General features: G+C 48.6%; 2 protein-coding genes across 2 annotated transcripts in view; one reads left to right on the top strand and one right to left on the bottom strand.

Moving 5' to 3' along the window:
- Positions 1 to 17,920, bottom strand: part of LOC126940470 (peptidyl-prolyl cis-trans isomerase NIMA-interacting 4-like) — a 1,058,238-nt gene that overhangs the window by 314,140 nt on the left and 726,178 nt on the right. The window lies entirely within an intron of this gene.
- The window catches only part of DHRS12 (dehydrogenase/reductase 12), a 41,503-nt gene continuing 27,677 nt past the window's right edge, over positions 4,095 to 17,920 (top strand). Inside the window, 3 exon segments of the mRNA XM_050766394.1 lie at positions 4,095 to 5,237; positions 9,624 to 9,775; positions 11,373 to 11,455. Of these exon segments, the coding sequence (XP_050622351.1) occupies positions 5,182 to 5,237; positions 9,624 to 9,775; positions 11,373 to 11,455 (291 nt within the window). The 5' untranslated portion in view covers positions 4,095 to 5,181.

Genomic DNA, 17,920 nt, shown 5'->3' with positions numbered 1-17,920 from the left:
GAGTCGGAGCCTTTGTGCAATACTGGAAGGAACATAACATGAAACAGCAGCTAATGGAAAACAGTATGACAGGTCCCCCTAGAATTAAAAATAGAATTGCCATATAACCCAGCAATTCCACTTCTGGGTAAACACACAAAAGAACTGAAATCAGGGTCTTAAAGAGGTATTTGCACACTGATGTTCATAGTAATATTATTCAAAATAGCTAAGAAATTGAAGCAATCCAAGTGTCCATCTATGGATGAATGGATAAACAAAATGTGGTGTATACACACAATGGAACACTATGCAGCCCTGAAAAAGAGGGAAATTCTGAAACTTGCTACAACATGGATGAACCTGGAGGACATGACGCTAACTGAAATGAGCCAGCCACAAAAAGGCAAAGTGTGATTCTACTTAGATAAGGTCCCTAGAGTAGTCAAATTCATAGGGACAGAAAGTAGAATGGTGGTTACCAGGGGCTGGGGAAGGGGTCAACGAGGAGTTCTTGTTTAATGGGTGCAGAGTTTGAGTTTGGTAAGATGAAAAAGTTCTGAAGATGGATTGTTGCGTGGCAATGTAAATGTACTTAATATTGAACTATACACTTAAAAACAGTTAAAATGGTAAATTTTATGTTGTGTGTATTTTATCATAGTCAAAAATAAAAATAAGTATTCCTCAGTCCTCCCAAGCCTCCACAGTCGCTCTATATTAAATAGCTGGCCAGTGTGGGGTCATTTGGTCATTCTATGCATACGCAGGGCCATGCTGCAAACCCAGTCTCACTCATAGTGACTGCAGTGCTCAGCACCCAGCTCTGAGTGCCACAGGCTTAGCGGGTTTGGGAGTGGGAGCAATGCTGGTAGAAAAACTGTGGGAATTATAAGCTACCCTGTCACACCCAAGAACAAATCAACCAACCAAAAAAGGGGAGGGGACAGTAGTGGAAATTTCTAGTCCCACAAAAGTTACTAAAAGAAGAAACAAGGAGACGCCACCATGGGACACATCCCTCACCCTTCCAGAGAAGGGGTTAAGCGTGTGGCGTCTGAACCCAGACTGTCAGGCTGGGATCCTGGCTGTGCCCCTTTCCAGATGCATGTGATCTTGGATGTGCCACTGAAACTCTCTGTGCCTTGTTTTCATTTGTAAGGAGATTAAAACAATGCTTGGCACATAGTAGGTGAAGCATAAGTATTTGTTAAAAGAAAATATTCTTTATTTCACCCTCATTACAATGCTATGAGGACTGTATAGTTATGCTCCTCTGTAGAGGGGAAACTGAGGCTCACGGAGGTAAAGTGTCTTTTCTGAAGATGCCTCAGAGCTGAACGTGGGCCTTCTGACACTCTATCCCAGTTCTCACCTTGTGTCTGCATCCCTCTCCCGCCTTTGTAGGTGGCCCTTCTCCTGAGGCCAGCGGTGGGTGTGAGGTAGTACAGAGAGCGTGGGTAAGGCGAGCTACAACCACCTCACCAAGCAGCCTGCATGCTCTTGCGCTACTCCTGCCCCAGGCACCACTAGAGAAAGCCCACGGCTTTTGCACTCAAAACAGAACCTGCTTGTCGTAAAACGGAAGCCCTGGAAGCAGGCTGCATGAGAGTTTAAGACAAACACGAGTCCCGTTTGTGGAAAATCACTTTCCCCATCAACTTGGCTATATGAAGGCTAACCACCCTGGCTTCGCTACTGCCCCGCTTTGGACCCATCTCACTGCCAATGTCTGCAGTCCTTGGAGGGTGCACAGGGCTGGGGAAAGAAGGGTCTTCTCTGCGTGTTTTAAATCTAAGTAAGTGATTCATGCACATGGTACAAAACTCAATGGCACAGAAGGTTCAATGTAAGCTGGGTCTGTCTCCCGCCTCGGCTCCCCACTGCCAAAGTTCTGGCCAGAGGCCCACGCTGTGATTAGTTTCTTGTGAAAGGAAGGAAACCCCTAAATCAAATTGATTTGTTCGGTAGGAAGTTGGTTCAGATGGGCAACAGACAGCCCTGGGGCAAGCCAGTCTGTAAAGGATGATGGGCACCAAGGGACACCGGGAGGCAGCCGGAAGGACCTTTCTACACGGTGAGTGTGTCAGCTGTGGAGTGGGGAGGAGGGCAGGCTGGTGTCTACCACGTACCTCTTCCCTGGGCTGCTGCTCTCCTCTGCTAGAAGTGAATGCCAGAAAGCAGTCGCCTTGGGTTTCTGATAAGGCTTTTGTGATAGAGGCTGGGATCCCATGACCCGCCCCCCAATTCTTGTCATTAGGAAGAGCTCAGTTCCTTAATCCATGTACAGGCAGGGTCAGCACCTGTGCGTGGTCCACACTGAAAAATAAGGATCAGCATCAGAGACCTTCTTCCCCACTCTCTGCCTCATCCTCTCTTCCTTTTTGTTCCTTTCCCTTTGCTGTCATTTCCATTCCCCACCCCCAACTGCCCACTAAACATGTACAGGAATGGTGCCTGGCTTCCTATGAGTTTACAATTTATAGTTATTCATCTTATTAACTAAGTGGCTTTGCCAGGTAAAATATTAAGGTACCATTGCCATTATGACCTTGTCTTCCATGATCTCATTGGCAGCTGGTGTTGCCATGACAACTTGGCTAGAGGAACTGGTATGAGCTTCAGTGGAAGGCGATATGAACACTGGTGTGTGTGTGTGTGTGTGTGTGTGTGTAAGAGGATACAGACTTCTCATCATGTGTATCTGTTGTGCAGAAAGCCATGGATTTCCACACCTTCTGCTTCTCCTTCCAATGTGGTCAAAAATTAGCCTCAGGGATCTAAATCAATTGGAAGGGAACTCTGGAGGATGATTTCTTTGTTTGGCTTTTTGAGTGGCAAATTGGAACCAGGAACACAGAAGAAATATTTTAGTGGCTTTCCACCTATGGGAAATGAAGCAATCCTACCCATTTTGACGTTTCTCTTAAAAGCACCCTGGGCCTAACTTACTTAACATCCGTAATTTTCTTATTAGATGTATAGAAAGTTGGAGCTAAAAGGAGCCCCGGATGTCACCTAGTCTGGCCCTTTTTTTGTTCAGATGAGAAAAAGTGAGGCCCAGCGGCTGACTTGCCCCCATTTAGTATGGTGCAGCAGGGAAGGTGTGGACTCTGGAATCGTACTACCTGGCCTCAAAGCCTGGCTCCACCGTGTATTTACTGTGACCTGAGTCAAGTCATGTAACCTCTCTCTGTTTGTTCATCTATAAAATGGGGATAATAGCAAGAGTAACCATATGGATCAGTGTGAGAATTAAGTGCTATAATCCACAATGCTTGGCACACTTTAAGCCTTCTATACATTTTATCACACGGGTCACACAGGGAATAACTGGCAGAAATTGGTTTAGAATCCAGCTCAGCTGACTCCAGTTAAACTGGAAGATTCCTCTATGAACTCCATACTGCCCTTTGTTTCTTTGTGTGTGTTACTTGGCATCCAAGTGAGAGCGGAAGCTCATTTTGAGACTGGGGTTGGCTTTTCCTAAGACCTCCTCTTTAAATGTATATAAAATGTATATAATGTATACATGAACTACCTCATGGATGCTTGATTGGAGGCTAACACTGGACACCTCATGCCCTCATTGGAACCTTTCTTGAATGTACACTGTGTGGCTGTAAGCGTAGGGGAGAAAGAAATGAGAAGAAAACTTGAGGGAAATGGACACTTCTGATCACTTCGGATGAAACTAAGCTCTTTATAATGAATGCCTTTAATCATCACAACCACCCCACGCGGTGCGCATATTCATTCCCATTTTACACATGAAAAAACCAAGACTGAGGGCGTATGCAGCATGCTCAGGTTCACCTGGCTAATGCAGAGAGCTGGGTTTCCAGCCACATTTTTACTTCAAGGGGCCGCTGACACCCTCCAAGAGACGTGGTGGTTCAAAACTATTTCTCATCCCCGCTCTGTGAGCCAAAAGCCTATTTCCTGAGGTGGTCAGAGAGATTCAGAGCAGACTGACACCTTTTCCATCACTGACACAAAGAGGAGTGTATTAAAAACAGTATGTAGCCCTGGGGATCTAAAATTTGGCTTTTTGGAGCCAAATCGGACAGGCATTGAACGTCACACGAGGCTGGGTGGTTTTACAAAACGCCACTTGTTTAAATTTCATCACTCTGTCAGGAATAACAGCAACGTAGTGGAGCCTCAGAGTCCTGTTCAGAGGGGCGAGCTGTTCTGGGAAAATTTATTTCAAAAGTTATTCTGAAGTAAAACTTGCCCACTGCGGGGTGAGGTTGGACAGTGATCCTATATCCTAGGTAATGAGGCTATGAAAGCAGCTAGTCTCTGTTCAGCTTATGTAAGTGGGACCCAGTCTCTGGGCGACTTGGGTAAACCGGTATAGAATTTAACAGGGTGACTAGCAGTGACAGCAGCAGTAAGACCCCCATTTCTAATGTGGCGTTAGGGCTGGAGATTAGATGTGGACAGGGGTGTCTGAGTCCTACATAGCGGGGCTGGATTACTAGTCTGAGATCTGGGTTCATGCAGCAACCACACTTTTTTATTCACACTGTTCATTTGGGCTTGGGTGGAAGGAGGCTGATGAGGATTTGGGGGAAATCAAGGGGCTCTCCCTGGCACTGCATGAAGTCGCAGAACCAGTGGCAAAAGTTCAGACTTTGGAGACAATTACTTCTCGGGTGGGAGCCCCAGCCCTGCCTCTTGCCTGCGATGTCGCCAATCTGACTGCGCTTGCTGGAGACGGGAAATGTGGCAGGGCACTGCATCCCCCAACACATGTAGGAACTTAGAGAATGCCAGTTATTACAATAACCCTTAACACCAATTCGATGCAGAAGTCTTTTAAATATCGTAAGCCTCGTCGTTTTATTCCACATGGTTTTCTAGGTAACCAAATTCTCGGAGGTGCGTCGCATCCCGGCCATGCCCAGCAGGACGGTGTTCTCTAAACGGCACTGATGCCCGATTTCAACCCCGAGGAGACTGGACCTCGACTGTGGCCCCCACGAGGGCCGGTCCGCCCTCACTCCACCCTCTGAGGCTGGGGCGGAGTCGACCGGCCGGCCCCGAGACCCCTCGCCTTCCTTGTGGAGCAAGGTCCCGGAAGCCGCGGCTCTTACATAACCGGGAGGATGTAAGGGCGGGCGACTCCCGCGGGGCGGGACCGGGGCGGAGGCCGCGCCGGGAGCGCGGCGGGGCTCGGCGTGCGGCGCGCCCGCCATGTCCCTGTACCGCAGCGTCGTGTGGTTCACCAAGGGGCTGCGCGAGGACACCAAGTAAGGCGGCGCGGCGGGGCGCGGGCCCCGGGCTGTCACGTGGCCCGCCTCGGCGCGGGCTAGCGGGGTTGGCGGGGACGCGCCCGCGGCTCCTTCGCCGTCTCGCTGGGCCGACTAAGCGAGTCCAGAACGACTGGGGCGCCTGCCCTCTACTGGTCCGCGGCTGGGCGTGGGGCGGTCGGCAGACTCCAGCCCCTCAACGCCCGCAACCGAGACTGGCGCCCGAGGGGCGGGACTGTGGCGCGCCCAGGCCCAGGGCCGTCCCACTGACGTCAGGCGGCCCTGGAGCCAACGAGACTCCTGGGCGTCACCTCGGCGCCCTGCGGGGTGTGCTCCTGGAAATGTCTTCGTAGTGCTGCTGGCGGCGTCAGATAGGGCTGGATCTAAATCGCTAGCCCAGGCTCTGTCCTCGTACCTTTGGGTGTGTTTCCTTTAAGAAGATGCGGCACCTGGACTGCGACCTTTGGCTCCAGCTGGAACTTTCCAGCCTGGGTCTCCAGCCAGTGTGGCCGTGCACCCAGTGTGTGCTTCTGGGGAACAGTGCGTGGTGGTTTTGTCGCCCCGTGATCACGCTCAGTGTGCCCTAGTTGGCTCTCCACCTCATTGTTGTTTTAAGAGGTGACAGGTTCCTGTGACGGAGGACAGATGGAGGTTTTCTCTTGGGATTAGGCTAACCGCTGGTTCTCAACCCTGTCTGCACATCAGAATCACTGGGCGAGAATTAAAAGTACCCAGTTTTCAGGCTCCGTCCCTACAGATTCTGATTCAGTGGGTCTGCACAGGGGCCTGGACTGGCATTTCACCCAAATCCCCAGGTGATTCTCACCTCTGAGAGGCTTCTCCCGTCACTGGGGCGTTATCAGTTCTCACGGCAACCTGGCCAGCATTCCTAGGGGAGGTAGGAGTTGCAACTCCCTTCTCTTCACCCCACATCGTTTTGGGGAAAGTTCAGCTCTGCCTCAGGAGCCCCTGCTGCAGAGAATGGTGGGGGAGTGTAGCCGTGCGCCCTGTCCCACTGTTTTTAGGGGAGTACAGTGGCAGCCTCTTTCTTTCAAAGGGGTGTCCTCTGGCAATGACCATTAATTGCTGGATCTTTCCACATTACACAGCATGAAAGCTTGCGTCAGTTTCCAAGCCGGGGTGGGCCCCAAGGAAAGCAGGCTGTAAAAATCTCTCTGAGGACTCTTTCTCTCTGTTTCCCCGCTTTGAGGGAAGGTAGAAGTGAGGCCAAGGGGCCCAATTCACCACACATTGGTGGGGGAAGGGAGGGGAGGGGAAGGCGGCTGGCAAAGTTAGATGGGTTTTCCTGTTCTTGTAGATTTAGTGAATGGGACAGAAAAACAACAACCTTATTTTGACTTCAGTGTGAGAGCGCGGAGTCAGAGTTTACAGCGTTTCTCTTGGCACAAGGATTTTTATAAAGCCTCCCTTTATTGGGCTCCTAGGCAGGAGGATCTAATCACTGTTTCCTCGACTTTGCTGAACCTAATAATTCCCTGGGGCAGTTTTAAACAGACTTCTAAACCCTGGGCAAGTGTGGATGGGTCCTAAGCAAATTCCATATTTGGGTAAATTGAGGGTGTGGGGAGACACAGATACCTGCCAGCTTCCCCCTCCCCATCCCTGTCACCTCAGGTTCAGGAAACAGTAAGTACAAATGCCCTCTCAGCTTGAATCAAAATCATGGGCAAGGCACATGAAACCGCAGGTTGCCAAGCAAGCAGTTTTGAGTCAGTAGGCAGGGCATTTCCAACAGGTTTCCAGGTGATGCTGATGCAGCTTGTCTGGGGACTGCCCTTTGGCACCGAGGCTGGGTGTTGAAGAATGGAACACCCAGCCTTTGGCTTCATCACCTACCTTCTGGTGACTTTGGGAAAGTCATGTATGTGTGTGTTTGAAAAAGAGAGACTGATATCTAGAGTTTGTGAAAATAAACTGCTTCCCCAGTAAGGGGCAGAGTACATAAAAGACAAGTCTTTTTAACAACAGATCAGACCAGGATGGAATTCTTGTATTAAGACAAGATCCAAGGCAGAGGACAGAGGGCGGGGACATGTCCTGCAGGCCAGGCTGATACTGCCCGCCTGGCAGTACTCCCAGGATGGAGTTTGAGGAAGAGGTTTAACCCAGAGGAGCCACGCTCAGCAAACATTCGGATCAACGTGGAGCCCAGAGGCTAATGGCCCCTCTGGCTGGGTATCACAGAGAAAAGCCTGTCAGCTTCCTGCCCCTGGAGAAGGGCTCTTCAGGCCTATTCCCTGTGGACTGCTTTTTTTCTGGCTCTATTGTATTTGCGAAGTTCTCACTCATTCCCCACAATGCCTCCTCCTAGCTAAGCCCCTATTCAATGACTCAGGCCCTTGCCTCTACCGGAAAAGTCTTTCACAGAGATTCCAGGGCTCACGTCTGTGTATGGGGGGAAAAAATCTTCCAGTTTCCTCTTTGTAGTTTAAAATGCTCTCAAAGTCCCTACTGATTTGAAGACTTGGGGGCCAAATGAGCTCAAGTTTGAACAGGGAAGGTGCTGTCATTATTAATAGTGATAGTAATCATGTCATCTGGGCACGGTGGCTCACACTTGTAATCCCAGCACTTTGGGAAGCCGAGGCGGGTGGATCACCTGAGGTCAGGTGTTCAAGATCAGCCTGGCCAACATGGTGAAACCCTATCTCTACTAAAAAATACAAAAATCAGCTGGGCGTGGTGACAGGCGCTTATAACCCCAGCTACTCAGGAGGCTGAAGCAGGAGAATCACTTGAACCTGGGAGGCGGAGGTTGCAGTGAGACGAGATTGCGCCACTGCACTCCATCCTGGGCGACAGTGTGGGACTTAGTCTCAAATAATAACAATAATAATAATGTCAACTGCTAATTATTGAGCTCCTAATATGTTCCAAGTGCTGTCATAAGTGCCTTACACACAGCATCGCATTTAGGCTGCCCAAGAGGTATCTCATATTATTCCCTTTCTGCAGATGAGGAGATAAGAGCTCAGAAAGATTAAGTCAACACAAGTTTGCACAGCTAGTAAGAGGCTGAGCTGTGACTTAAATTCAGGTTGTTCAGTCCAAGCCCTTGTTATTGATATTTTTTAGTTTCAAGTCAACCTTTCAGGAAGGCTTTGGAAGAAGAAGGCTTGTTTGCCACTCACAGCAGAAGCAATGGGTAGGCTGTTCTCTAAGCTGCCCTGCGTGTTCTGGTGAGTTACAGATGGTGAAAACAGGAACATTTTTCTTCTCTTAAGAACATCTGGCTTGACTGAAACAAGTGGCAATGCCTGCCCTGTGGCAATGACTTTCAAACCAAACCCAAGCTCATAAACATCCTTTGGCCACTTCCCCGAGTTCCAGAGCATGTAACTGGCAGTTGTGCTGTACCAGGGCATGGGGCAGGAGGCCAGCTGTTAGCTACCCGTTTGTAAACAGGTCCTGTGGGAGGGCTCTCAGCATGTGTGGAGCCTTGCGATCAGAGTCCTGTTCTGCATTGCAGGGGAAAAATCTCTTGACTCCATGGGTGAGAGATATAAGTAAGCTCTGAGACCCCAGCCTGCCTGTACGTGGGCAGAGTCTGCCCTCTGGGCCTCCTCCTGCCAAACCCACCATTCTGCCACCACTGCCCTCAGCCAATTTCATAGCCAGGAAATACTGGAAGGGTAAAGGTAGGGAGGTATCGCAAAAGGAATGGGAGAAAGAAACAGTTAAGGAACTCACGGTTGCATCTATCCAATATGATGCCTTTGTGCAAATCAGAAAAAATACCTCTTCTGCAATATGCTTTTCTGCCACCTGCCAGAACATTATCATAATGCAGATACAAATCTCCCATCATTCTGATCCGAATGGCACTCCCTAGAGCTGTTCAGTGCACACCCTGTGTCCCTGAAGGAGCCTTGGCTTCCTCTGATGGGTGCGGAGCTTAAATAACTCCACCGTCCTCCTCCTTTATTCCCTACTTGCAAATCTCCCGCATTTCTCCAAGTAGGCAAGGATATCTGTCCTGCAATGCAATAAGCATAATGCAGATGGTCTCTTAAACTTCCCAAAACCTGCCCCCCACAAAAGGGAAAAGAGCAATTCATCTGTGAAGGGATTTTTTTCTTTTTGACACTCCCCAGGATTGGGGCAGTCAGAGGAAGACAATTTGGATGCCAAAATGTTGGAATCTCCAATATTTTCAAAAGTTTGGGAAGATCATGGTCCAGGAAATGCAGGCCCTGCGATGGTGGTGTTCATGAGAGCAGGGAGGGCGAGGGAGAAAGGAGTTTCGTGATGTGTTGGGAGAGGCAGAGACAGCAATAATGCCATCCTAGAATTAGGCTTTCTCCTTCAGGGGTTTATGTTCCCCTCTCCTGATAGCTGGTCTTCCCGTGGGTCTGCTGTTTCTGGGAGTGGCTATGAATCTGCGTCCAAAGACTTTGTCCCTCATGACTTGGAGGTCCAGGTTCCTGCAATAGTCTTTTTGGTCACTGGAGGAAACAGCGGCATTGGCAAAGCAACCGCCCTTGAAATCGCCAAGCGAGATAAGCAGCTGCTAACACGTGTGTCCACGAGCCCCACGGCCAGACTGTGGCCGGTCCACACGGAGGAGGGTACCCTGTGTCACAGGCAGGTCAGGAAGTCCTGGACGACGATCCCGTGGTTCTGGGCACAGCTGCCAGCTTTCTGAGCTTTGAGCTAGAGGTGGCTAAAGCAACAGGAGCCCTTTCCTCAACACTTAATTAATTCACAGGAGAGCTTGGGCCCTGCCCACATGTCCCAGTGTTTTCTGATTAAGAACAGTGAGGGGCTCAAGCAAACCCTGGACGTCAGAATTCCCAGTGGAATTTAATTTAAAAAAAAACGTGGACACCTGGTCTCTAACTCATGTCTTCTCAATGAGACTCTTCTGGGGTTAGAGACGGGGAGGGGGAGCCTCGGAGTCCACCACAATTTGGATATGGATGGTAGTTATGAACCAATGCCCCCAAAATACCTGGAGAGAAGAGTGCATTGAACTGACCTTCCTCCTTGCTGGCGTCCAGCCTCCAGGGCTAGGGCAGCCTCCTGCTTCCCTCCCCTAACCTTGACTATAAAGAGGCGCTTCAGGTGCCCTGTAGAGTCTTCAGTCAGCAGAAGTCTTCCTCATGGTAAATGCCAGAATCTCCTGCATGAGCTCCATGATCCTGGGTCACCAAATGGCTCTGCAGTGGCTGGAAAAGTTTGCTGCATCTCTCCAGAGCCTCTTCTGGAAAAATGGATGTTCCAGCAGAAGATGGGGAACTAGGTTGTGAATTTATCGCTTTTTAAGATGCTGAAGATATTTTCTTTTTTCCTCTCTTTAAATCCAAGTTAGGCATTTTTCAGGGGACTGTTATATCATTTGAAGCTTTATTTAATTATCTGCCAAGTCAGGGAGAGGATTAATTGCATCTTAGCAGCTGGGAAGCACTCTGAAGTGTGGAGAGGAGGAGAGAGAAGAGGGGCTGGTGTTGTGGTTAGCCTGTAGCCTCCCATGAAACAGACCCCATTTAATCAAGTGGGTGATTTTTAGTAAAGAAAGCAGACTCCATAATGATTTTTTCTTAGCTGCCACAGCGAAGGCATTCTGCTTTAAATTGATCTTGATTGATGACGGTGTGGCATTGGCTGGGATAATATGAGGGCTGCTGATGGATTCAACATTCAGTCAATACGTGAGTCCCTACTACATGCTAGGCAAGTGGTTCTCTACTTTGACTGAACATTACATCACCAGGGGAGCTTGTAAAACTTACCCAGGCCTGGGCCCATCGCCTAGATCTTTAAAAGCTCCCTAGGTGAGTGTAAAGTGCAGCCAGGGTTAACACCTCTGGGTCAGCTACTATGCTAGATGCTAGGGAGGCAGATGTGACCCAGATCAATGTTTCTTATCCTTGATGTGTTCAGGCCCTCAAAAAATCAGGATGTTATCCCAGAGGCACTGTCAGCACAGACAGACAGGAAGGTTCCAGTACCTCCCTCACGATCGCCCTCGCTGCTCTAACTCTGGGAACCACCCATCTAGGTTTAACAGAGGAGTGTCAATTGTGAGCCCATATGTCTTCATTTTTCATTCGGAAGACCTGGTTTCTGTAGCTCTCGCTGTAACTCACAGATGGTTTCATTGAATTCCACCAGATGGCACAGTTCACCTGGTTTGTCGAGATCAAGCCCGAGCAGAAGATGCCAGGGGTGAGATCATCCGGGAGAGCGGTAACCAGGTGAGCAGCTCCTCACCCCTCCTGCTGGGTTTCCTCGCCTCCACGGTCAGCTGTGAGGAGGCTGGACTCCTGCCCACGTTCCCTGGGTTAACGATGGCCTGTGTTTGTGCTTCTGCGTTGGAAGCAGCCTCAGCCAGCAGAGAGCTGGGCCCTGCTTTTGAGTGGCTAGGTTTGACAAGAGGATAAGTGGGGCACTGAGGCTTGACCGCATGGTCCTGAGCTGCCTGTGAAACCAGCAGAGGCCAGCAGGCAGAGGCCCATTACAGTGGACAGTGATACTTCCAGGCTCCTCACCCCAGAGGGAGCCCACATCAGCGACACACAGCAAGGGTCACCGGGGTGCCATGGAGCCATGCGTTGACCCGATGTCTTCTAATAAAGAGAAGCACCAGCAGCGTTGGGTCTTGATGAGAGCTACTTTCTGACATGGGCTTTCAGAGCTGCCTCACATTTTGTGATCTTTCTCTTCTGAAAGAGTTGGAACCACGATTGGCTACATAATTAGTGGGGCTCGGTGCAAAATGAAAATGCACGACCCTTGTGTAAAAGTTATTTAGAATTTCTACACAACAAAGGCAGAACATCAAACCAAGCTTGAGGCCTAGTCGCAGGGCCTGTGCAGCTGTATAGATCGTATTCCCGTGATACATCGTGCAGCCATGAGGCTGGCCCTGGATGGAAAACCCTGACCCCAGAAAGGACCCTCAGTCACCATGGCTGGTCGCTCACTGTCACTGAAGAACGCCCTCATTCCATTCCCACCTCTTCTCTAGGAGACCCCACAATTGGAGAGCCCGTAGGAGGGGAGCCAGGGAGGGACAGACGGTACCCACCCTCAGGCATGGACCCTAGCCAAAGAGAAGCATGCCCCTGTCTAGGATGGAATATTTTGCTTCAACTTTGAAATAACATTTTCACACCAAGTGTCTGTTCCTTTCCCTTTCTCGTGGAAATCCCCAGTCTCATGCCATCAGGTGCCTTACAGAGGCTTAGTGCTGGCGGCGAGTGTGAGGGTCTCTAAATCTTCCTCTAATGTCTGCAAGTGCCGCTGCGATCTGCGGGCTGCAGTTCTCCAGATTGAAAGCTGGCTGTCTGCCTGCTGATAACTTTCAGTGGTGCTGCTGCAGGATGCAACAAGAATACTAATCTCAGGCCGCGGGCAGGAGGAGGTTTGCCTGGATTCCAGCCCTCTGTGGTGTGGGCCACAGGCTTTAAAAAGTATATTTAAATGGAAAACGATGATAATATGGATCTGTTTGTAATATCCAGCCAGGCTTATATCCAATGCCACCATCTTTAGGAGGGGTAGAGAGCTGACAAGGGGAGCAAGCATGTTCCTGCGCTGGGGAGAAAGTGAGCCCTTGCCTGCTGCCCCCCTCACCTCCATACAGACACACTTGGTGGGATTTGAACGCACACACAGGACATTCACTGCTCTCTTGGGTTTATAAGTGGCCTCCAGCACTCACAGGTAGAATGTCCAGGATGAGGGTACCTGTCTGCTTATGCCAGTGTCTGGTTTCCCTGACTCAGTGTCTCCTCCAGGCTCTGCCAGGGATCAGCTGCGCCTCCCTGCTTATGAAGAGGCCCCACTCCACAGCTGCTTCTGGTCCGCCTTTGGTAGGCAACCCACACACAAAAGCATGGTATGCAGGACGGAGTTGGGCACTGATACGAGTCCTGGTTTTGCACTTTCTGGCCTGTGAGCTTGGGCAATGTTCTTAGCTTCCCTGAACCTTCACTTCCTCATTAAAAAATAGGGGTAACTTGACTTTATTCGTTTTTTAACGTGTATTTAAGGGTGAACCGTATGCCAAGCAGCATGCTGGGTGCTGGAGACACGGTGATTGGGACAGACCCAGCCCCTGACAGTCTTGTGCAGGGTACAAGTGATTAACAAGCGGTTTCTTTGAAGTGTGTGTGCCTGCCCTGGGCCTGGCCTCTGTGCTCTGTGTCACAGTGGGGGTGCGTTGGGGGACAAATAGTATGAACCCCAAGGTATGTGTTTCTTCAGTTCCTACAACCAGATAGCTTTTGGCTGGGTTTGGCCAATGGCAGGTATTAGAGAAAGGTTGGTAGGTGGAAGGAAGTGGGGAATTGAGAGATATTGGCTTCCCTGGTGATGGCTGAATCTCCTCTCTGGTTCTTCCTTCTGGTTCCTGGGCTCAGGCCACACTGCATTCTCCCTTTGTTCCTTGAGCCTAGGGCTGGTGGTAGTTTCCTGTTGTTACTAATCTCTGCGTTACTTCACCAATCGTGGTTGAGTTCTCACCTTCCTTAATCACCTGGGAAATCAATCCCTGCATTCAATTCCCTCTGTTGAAAGAGGTGTCTGTTAGATGCTACTGAAATAACATGATAAGGGCTACAAGATGGGAAGCTCAGGGTATCCTAAGAACAAACAGCTCTCAATCAATAGAAGTAGCTACTGTTATTGTTGTTGCTATTATCATTATTGTTTATACTAGGATTATTACCACTCTCAACCTTACATTCTCTGCTTCAAGTTTGTTCTGTTTAATCAGTGCTTAGGCCCTGCTTAGTGGGAGGTGGAAGCCTGCAAGCCCCCAGAAGCAGAAGAGATGTGTGGTAAAGCTATGAGGGCACTGGAGCAGCTGGTCCTGCCTGCATGGTTGGGTGAACATCAAAGAAAGAAGGTCCCTTGGGCAGGAGGGTCGGGGTGAGGTGTGCAGCAGGGCAGCTTAGCCAGGGAGTACAGGCACCAGGTAAGACTCAGGGTCATGTGGGGATCTCAGCTGCTTGTACACGCTGGCTTGGTAATATCAGGTGTTTGGCCATATAGAGAGGTGAATATCATGCCGAAGTGATCTTTCAGAGAGGTTATGTGTGGCCTAACCTTGGGGAAAGGAGTACTGGTTACTGTAGAGCAGACTTCCGGCTCACCAGTCCACTGGACACGATGCTCCCAAAGGGCCTAAGGGAGAAACAGACTGGACCTTTCTCCCCAGGCTTCTGGTTGCAGTTCAGCCCGGCCTTACTGCCTGGCTCCAGACTTTTGTCTAGCAGTTATCCCCCAGGGGCAACATTCAAAACAAACAAACAAACAAAAACCCTTCTATTTTATTTATTATTTTTTGAGATAGGCTCTCACTTGGGATTTTTGAGATAGGCTCTCGCAGTTGGGATTTGTCTGATGTCTTTCTCATGATTACATTGGAGTTACGGGTTTTACAGGGAACGATCACAGAGGTACAGGTGCCTGCGCAACGTATTTCAGTCCTGCAGGCTTCCTGATGTGGCTGGAAGGTTCTGTGAAAGCACTTATGTCTTGTGGGGGATTAACTCCACCAACGTCACACGCCACGATAAAAAACGGGTTTCTACTCCAGCTCTTCCAGGCCAATGTGATTTCTAGCTTCTTGAGAATGGTTGGTTTAGCTTCCCGAGATCTCCGTGGTTTTACGAAATACCGCCTCATTTCTCCAGAATGATTTCTACTTAACAAAGCACCTCCATGCACTGTTTACCGTGCTCATTGCGGGAACTGCTCTGATTGGGGGATCAGTCCCCATGATGTCACCTCATGAGTCCTGGGCCACACAGCCGCTATAGATGGTGGCTCATCTGCAGAAAGGGTCCCAGCTTTGTTTTGTTTTGTTCAGTTTCAGTAACCATGCTTTGTCACAGTGGGGACCAGTGGCTGCTAAGGTGAGCCTTCTCGTTGTGTGGCTCTGCAGATTGGGACTTTTACACACATGCACCTGTTTCCAGTTCCTTCTCCTGGCCACAACAGACTGCTGGCCTTTCCTTCTGGGTGCTTTGTGGCCTCCTGTTTTGCCTCAGAGGGACACAGATGATTTCCTTCCTCTTTTCATAGTGCTTCATGTCACCAGCCCCGTGGCTGATCTGTCTAGGACAGTGATTCTCTCTTCCCTGCTGCTACCTCCTTTTCACTCTGAGACATCTCAAGCACTTCCAGGAAGCTCAGAGAACTTGTGGAATGTTTCAAGCAGAATTGGTTTTAGTTCACTTGAGTTTTGTTGCTGTTTTAACCTGGAGTTTGTATATATGTTAACACATCGCTTTCTGGTAGGAGGGAGTTTTAGGGTGGTTGCAGACAAGGCCTCAAAATGGAAGGATTAGGTGTCTAGACTCAGTTTGCAGTCGTTGGTACAGGCTCCCGGCTGACTCAGACATGACTCAGCAGCCTTGTACGCTCTGGCTGGGTGAGGGCCTTCACGGGCATTTTCAAAGAGAATAGCTCTGTACAGACAACGTTTTTCCTATCCTTTGAAGGCAGAGGAATATCCAGTTGGGCCAGGCTTAAGCTGAATGTGGTGTTCAACCTGACTCGACTTTCTGAGTCATGAAAATGTGGAGTTGCTTCTGTCTCGTTTGTCTCAGGTGAAAAAACAATATGTTTTAAGATGAGTAGAAAGAAATTCTGACTACAGCTTTGGGGTTTATAGCTCAATTAATGGGGAAACTCAGGCAGGGCACGGAACTTCCCTGCTTTGTCAAAGGAGTTGTGGCTCTTGCTCCGATCGTCGTCTGCAGGTTCAGTGCTTACATGCCTGCAGCAGCAGGAATTTCTGCCTTGGGTTAGTGATAGGTCACATATGTCCACTGATGCTCAGAGAGGGCACCGTTGCATTCACTGGATGCCAAGAATGCAAATTTGGACTTAGGTACTGGGTACAGAGAAAAAGGTTTAAACAGCCAAGGTCCGTTATTGAACTACCATGCCCGTGACTGTGTAATACCATAAGGAGAAAGGGCGCATTAGACAGTGTCCCTTGCTCACGGAGTTCTAAGTCTCCTGGGGAGGTGGCTGTGTCCGGTGATAACCATGATACAAGGCAGAGATTGAAAAGTGTCATGACCAAGGACTAAGGGTCACAGCAGAACTTACCATCTTATTTATGATGTGCCTAAGATACTGTCTTAAGAGCAAAATTTTGACAAAAAAAAAAAAAAAAAAAGATCAGCGGCAGGGAACTCTGACATATCCATGCAAAGGTATGTTATGTAGTCATTAAAAGGAATAGGGTGGAGTCATATATAACAAAATCATCTCCAAGACCTCTTGCAAGTCCTACAGCTCAGTAGCAAAACAAACAAACGACGACGTAACTTATAATCCGATTTGAAAATGGTGTAAGGACTTGAATAGACATTTCTCCAAAGAAGATATACAAATGGTCAACACAAGCTGACCACGGTGGCTCATGCCTGTAATCCCAGAACTTTGGGAGGCCAAAGCAGGCAGCTCACTTGAGGTCAGGAGTTCAAGACCACCCTGGCCAACGTGGTGAAACACTGTCTCTCCTAAAAATATAAAAATTAGCTGGGCATGGTGGCATGCACCTCTAGTCCCACCTACTTGGGAGGCTGAGGCAGGAGAATCGCTTGAACCTGGGAGGCGGAGGTTGCAGTGAGCCAAAATTGCACCACTGTACTCCAGCCTGGGTGACAGAGCGCATTGGCACTCTTTTTCTCAAGAAAAAAAAAAAAATGGCCAATATATATATGAAAAAATACTTTTAATGTCAGTAGTCATCAGGGACATGCAAATCAAAACCAGAGTGAAATATCACCTTACACCTCTCAGGATGGCTATTGTTAAAAAAACAAAAGACAAAAAATGTTTGTTAGGTTGTGGAGAAATTGGAACCTTTGTACACCATTTGTGGGAATGCAAAATGGTGGAGCCACTATGGAAAACAGTATGGAGGTTCCTCAAAGAAAATTCAAAATAGAGCTACCGTCTGACCCAGCAATTGCACTTCTGGGTACTAATCTAAGGGAATTGAAATCAGGATCCTGAAGAGCCATTAGCACTGCCATATTCATTGCAGCATTATTCAAAATAGCCAAGATGTGGAAACAGCTTAAATGTCCATCGACAGATGAATGGACAAAGAAAATGTGGTCCATACATACACACATTGGAATATCATTCAGCCTTAAAAGAGAAGAAATCCTGCAATGACATGGATGAACCTGGAGGACCTAACCTAAGTTCAATAAACCAGGCACAGAAAGACAGAGACTGTACAATTTCACTTATGTGAGGTATCCATAGTACTCACAATTCATAGAACCAAAGGGTGGAATGGTGGTTGCCAGGGACTGGGGAAAGGAGAAGTGTGGAGTTACTATCAAAGGGTACAAAGTTGCAGTTAGGCAAGGTGAATAAACTCTAGAGGTGCACTGTACAGCATTGTACCTAGTCGGCATGCTGGAAATTTTGTTAAGAGGCTAGATCTCATATTAAGTATTCTTATCACAATAAATAAGTAAAAATTGTTTTTACCACCAAAAACTAAAATACATATTGTTAAGTGCAAAAGATGGATGTAGAACAATGCATAGTCTGATCCTATTTGTGTGGAATATATATATATATATTTATCTTAAAATATATATAGTATATATAGTATATGCTTAAAATATTTCTGGATGATTCACAAAAAACTGTGAACAATGGTTTATTTTTGAGGA

Source organism: Macaca thibetana, chromosome 17 (genome assembly GCF_024542745.1).
Source record: "Macaca thibetana thibetana isolate TM-01 chromosome 17, ASM2454274v1, whole genome shotgun sequence".
In the NCBI taxonomy this organism is placed as follows: Eukaryota; Metazoa; Chordata; class Mammalia; order Primates; family Cercopithecidae; genus Macaca; species Macaca thibetana.
This window is presented reverse-complemented; position numbering and strand designations above follow the sequence as displayed.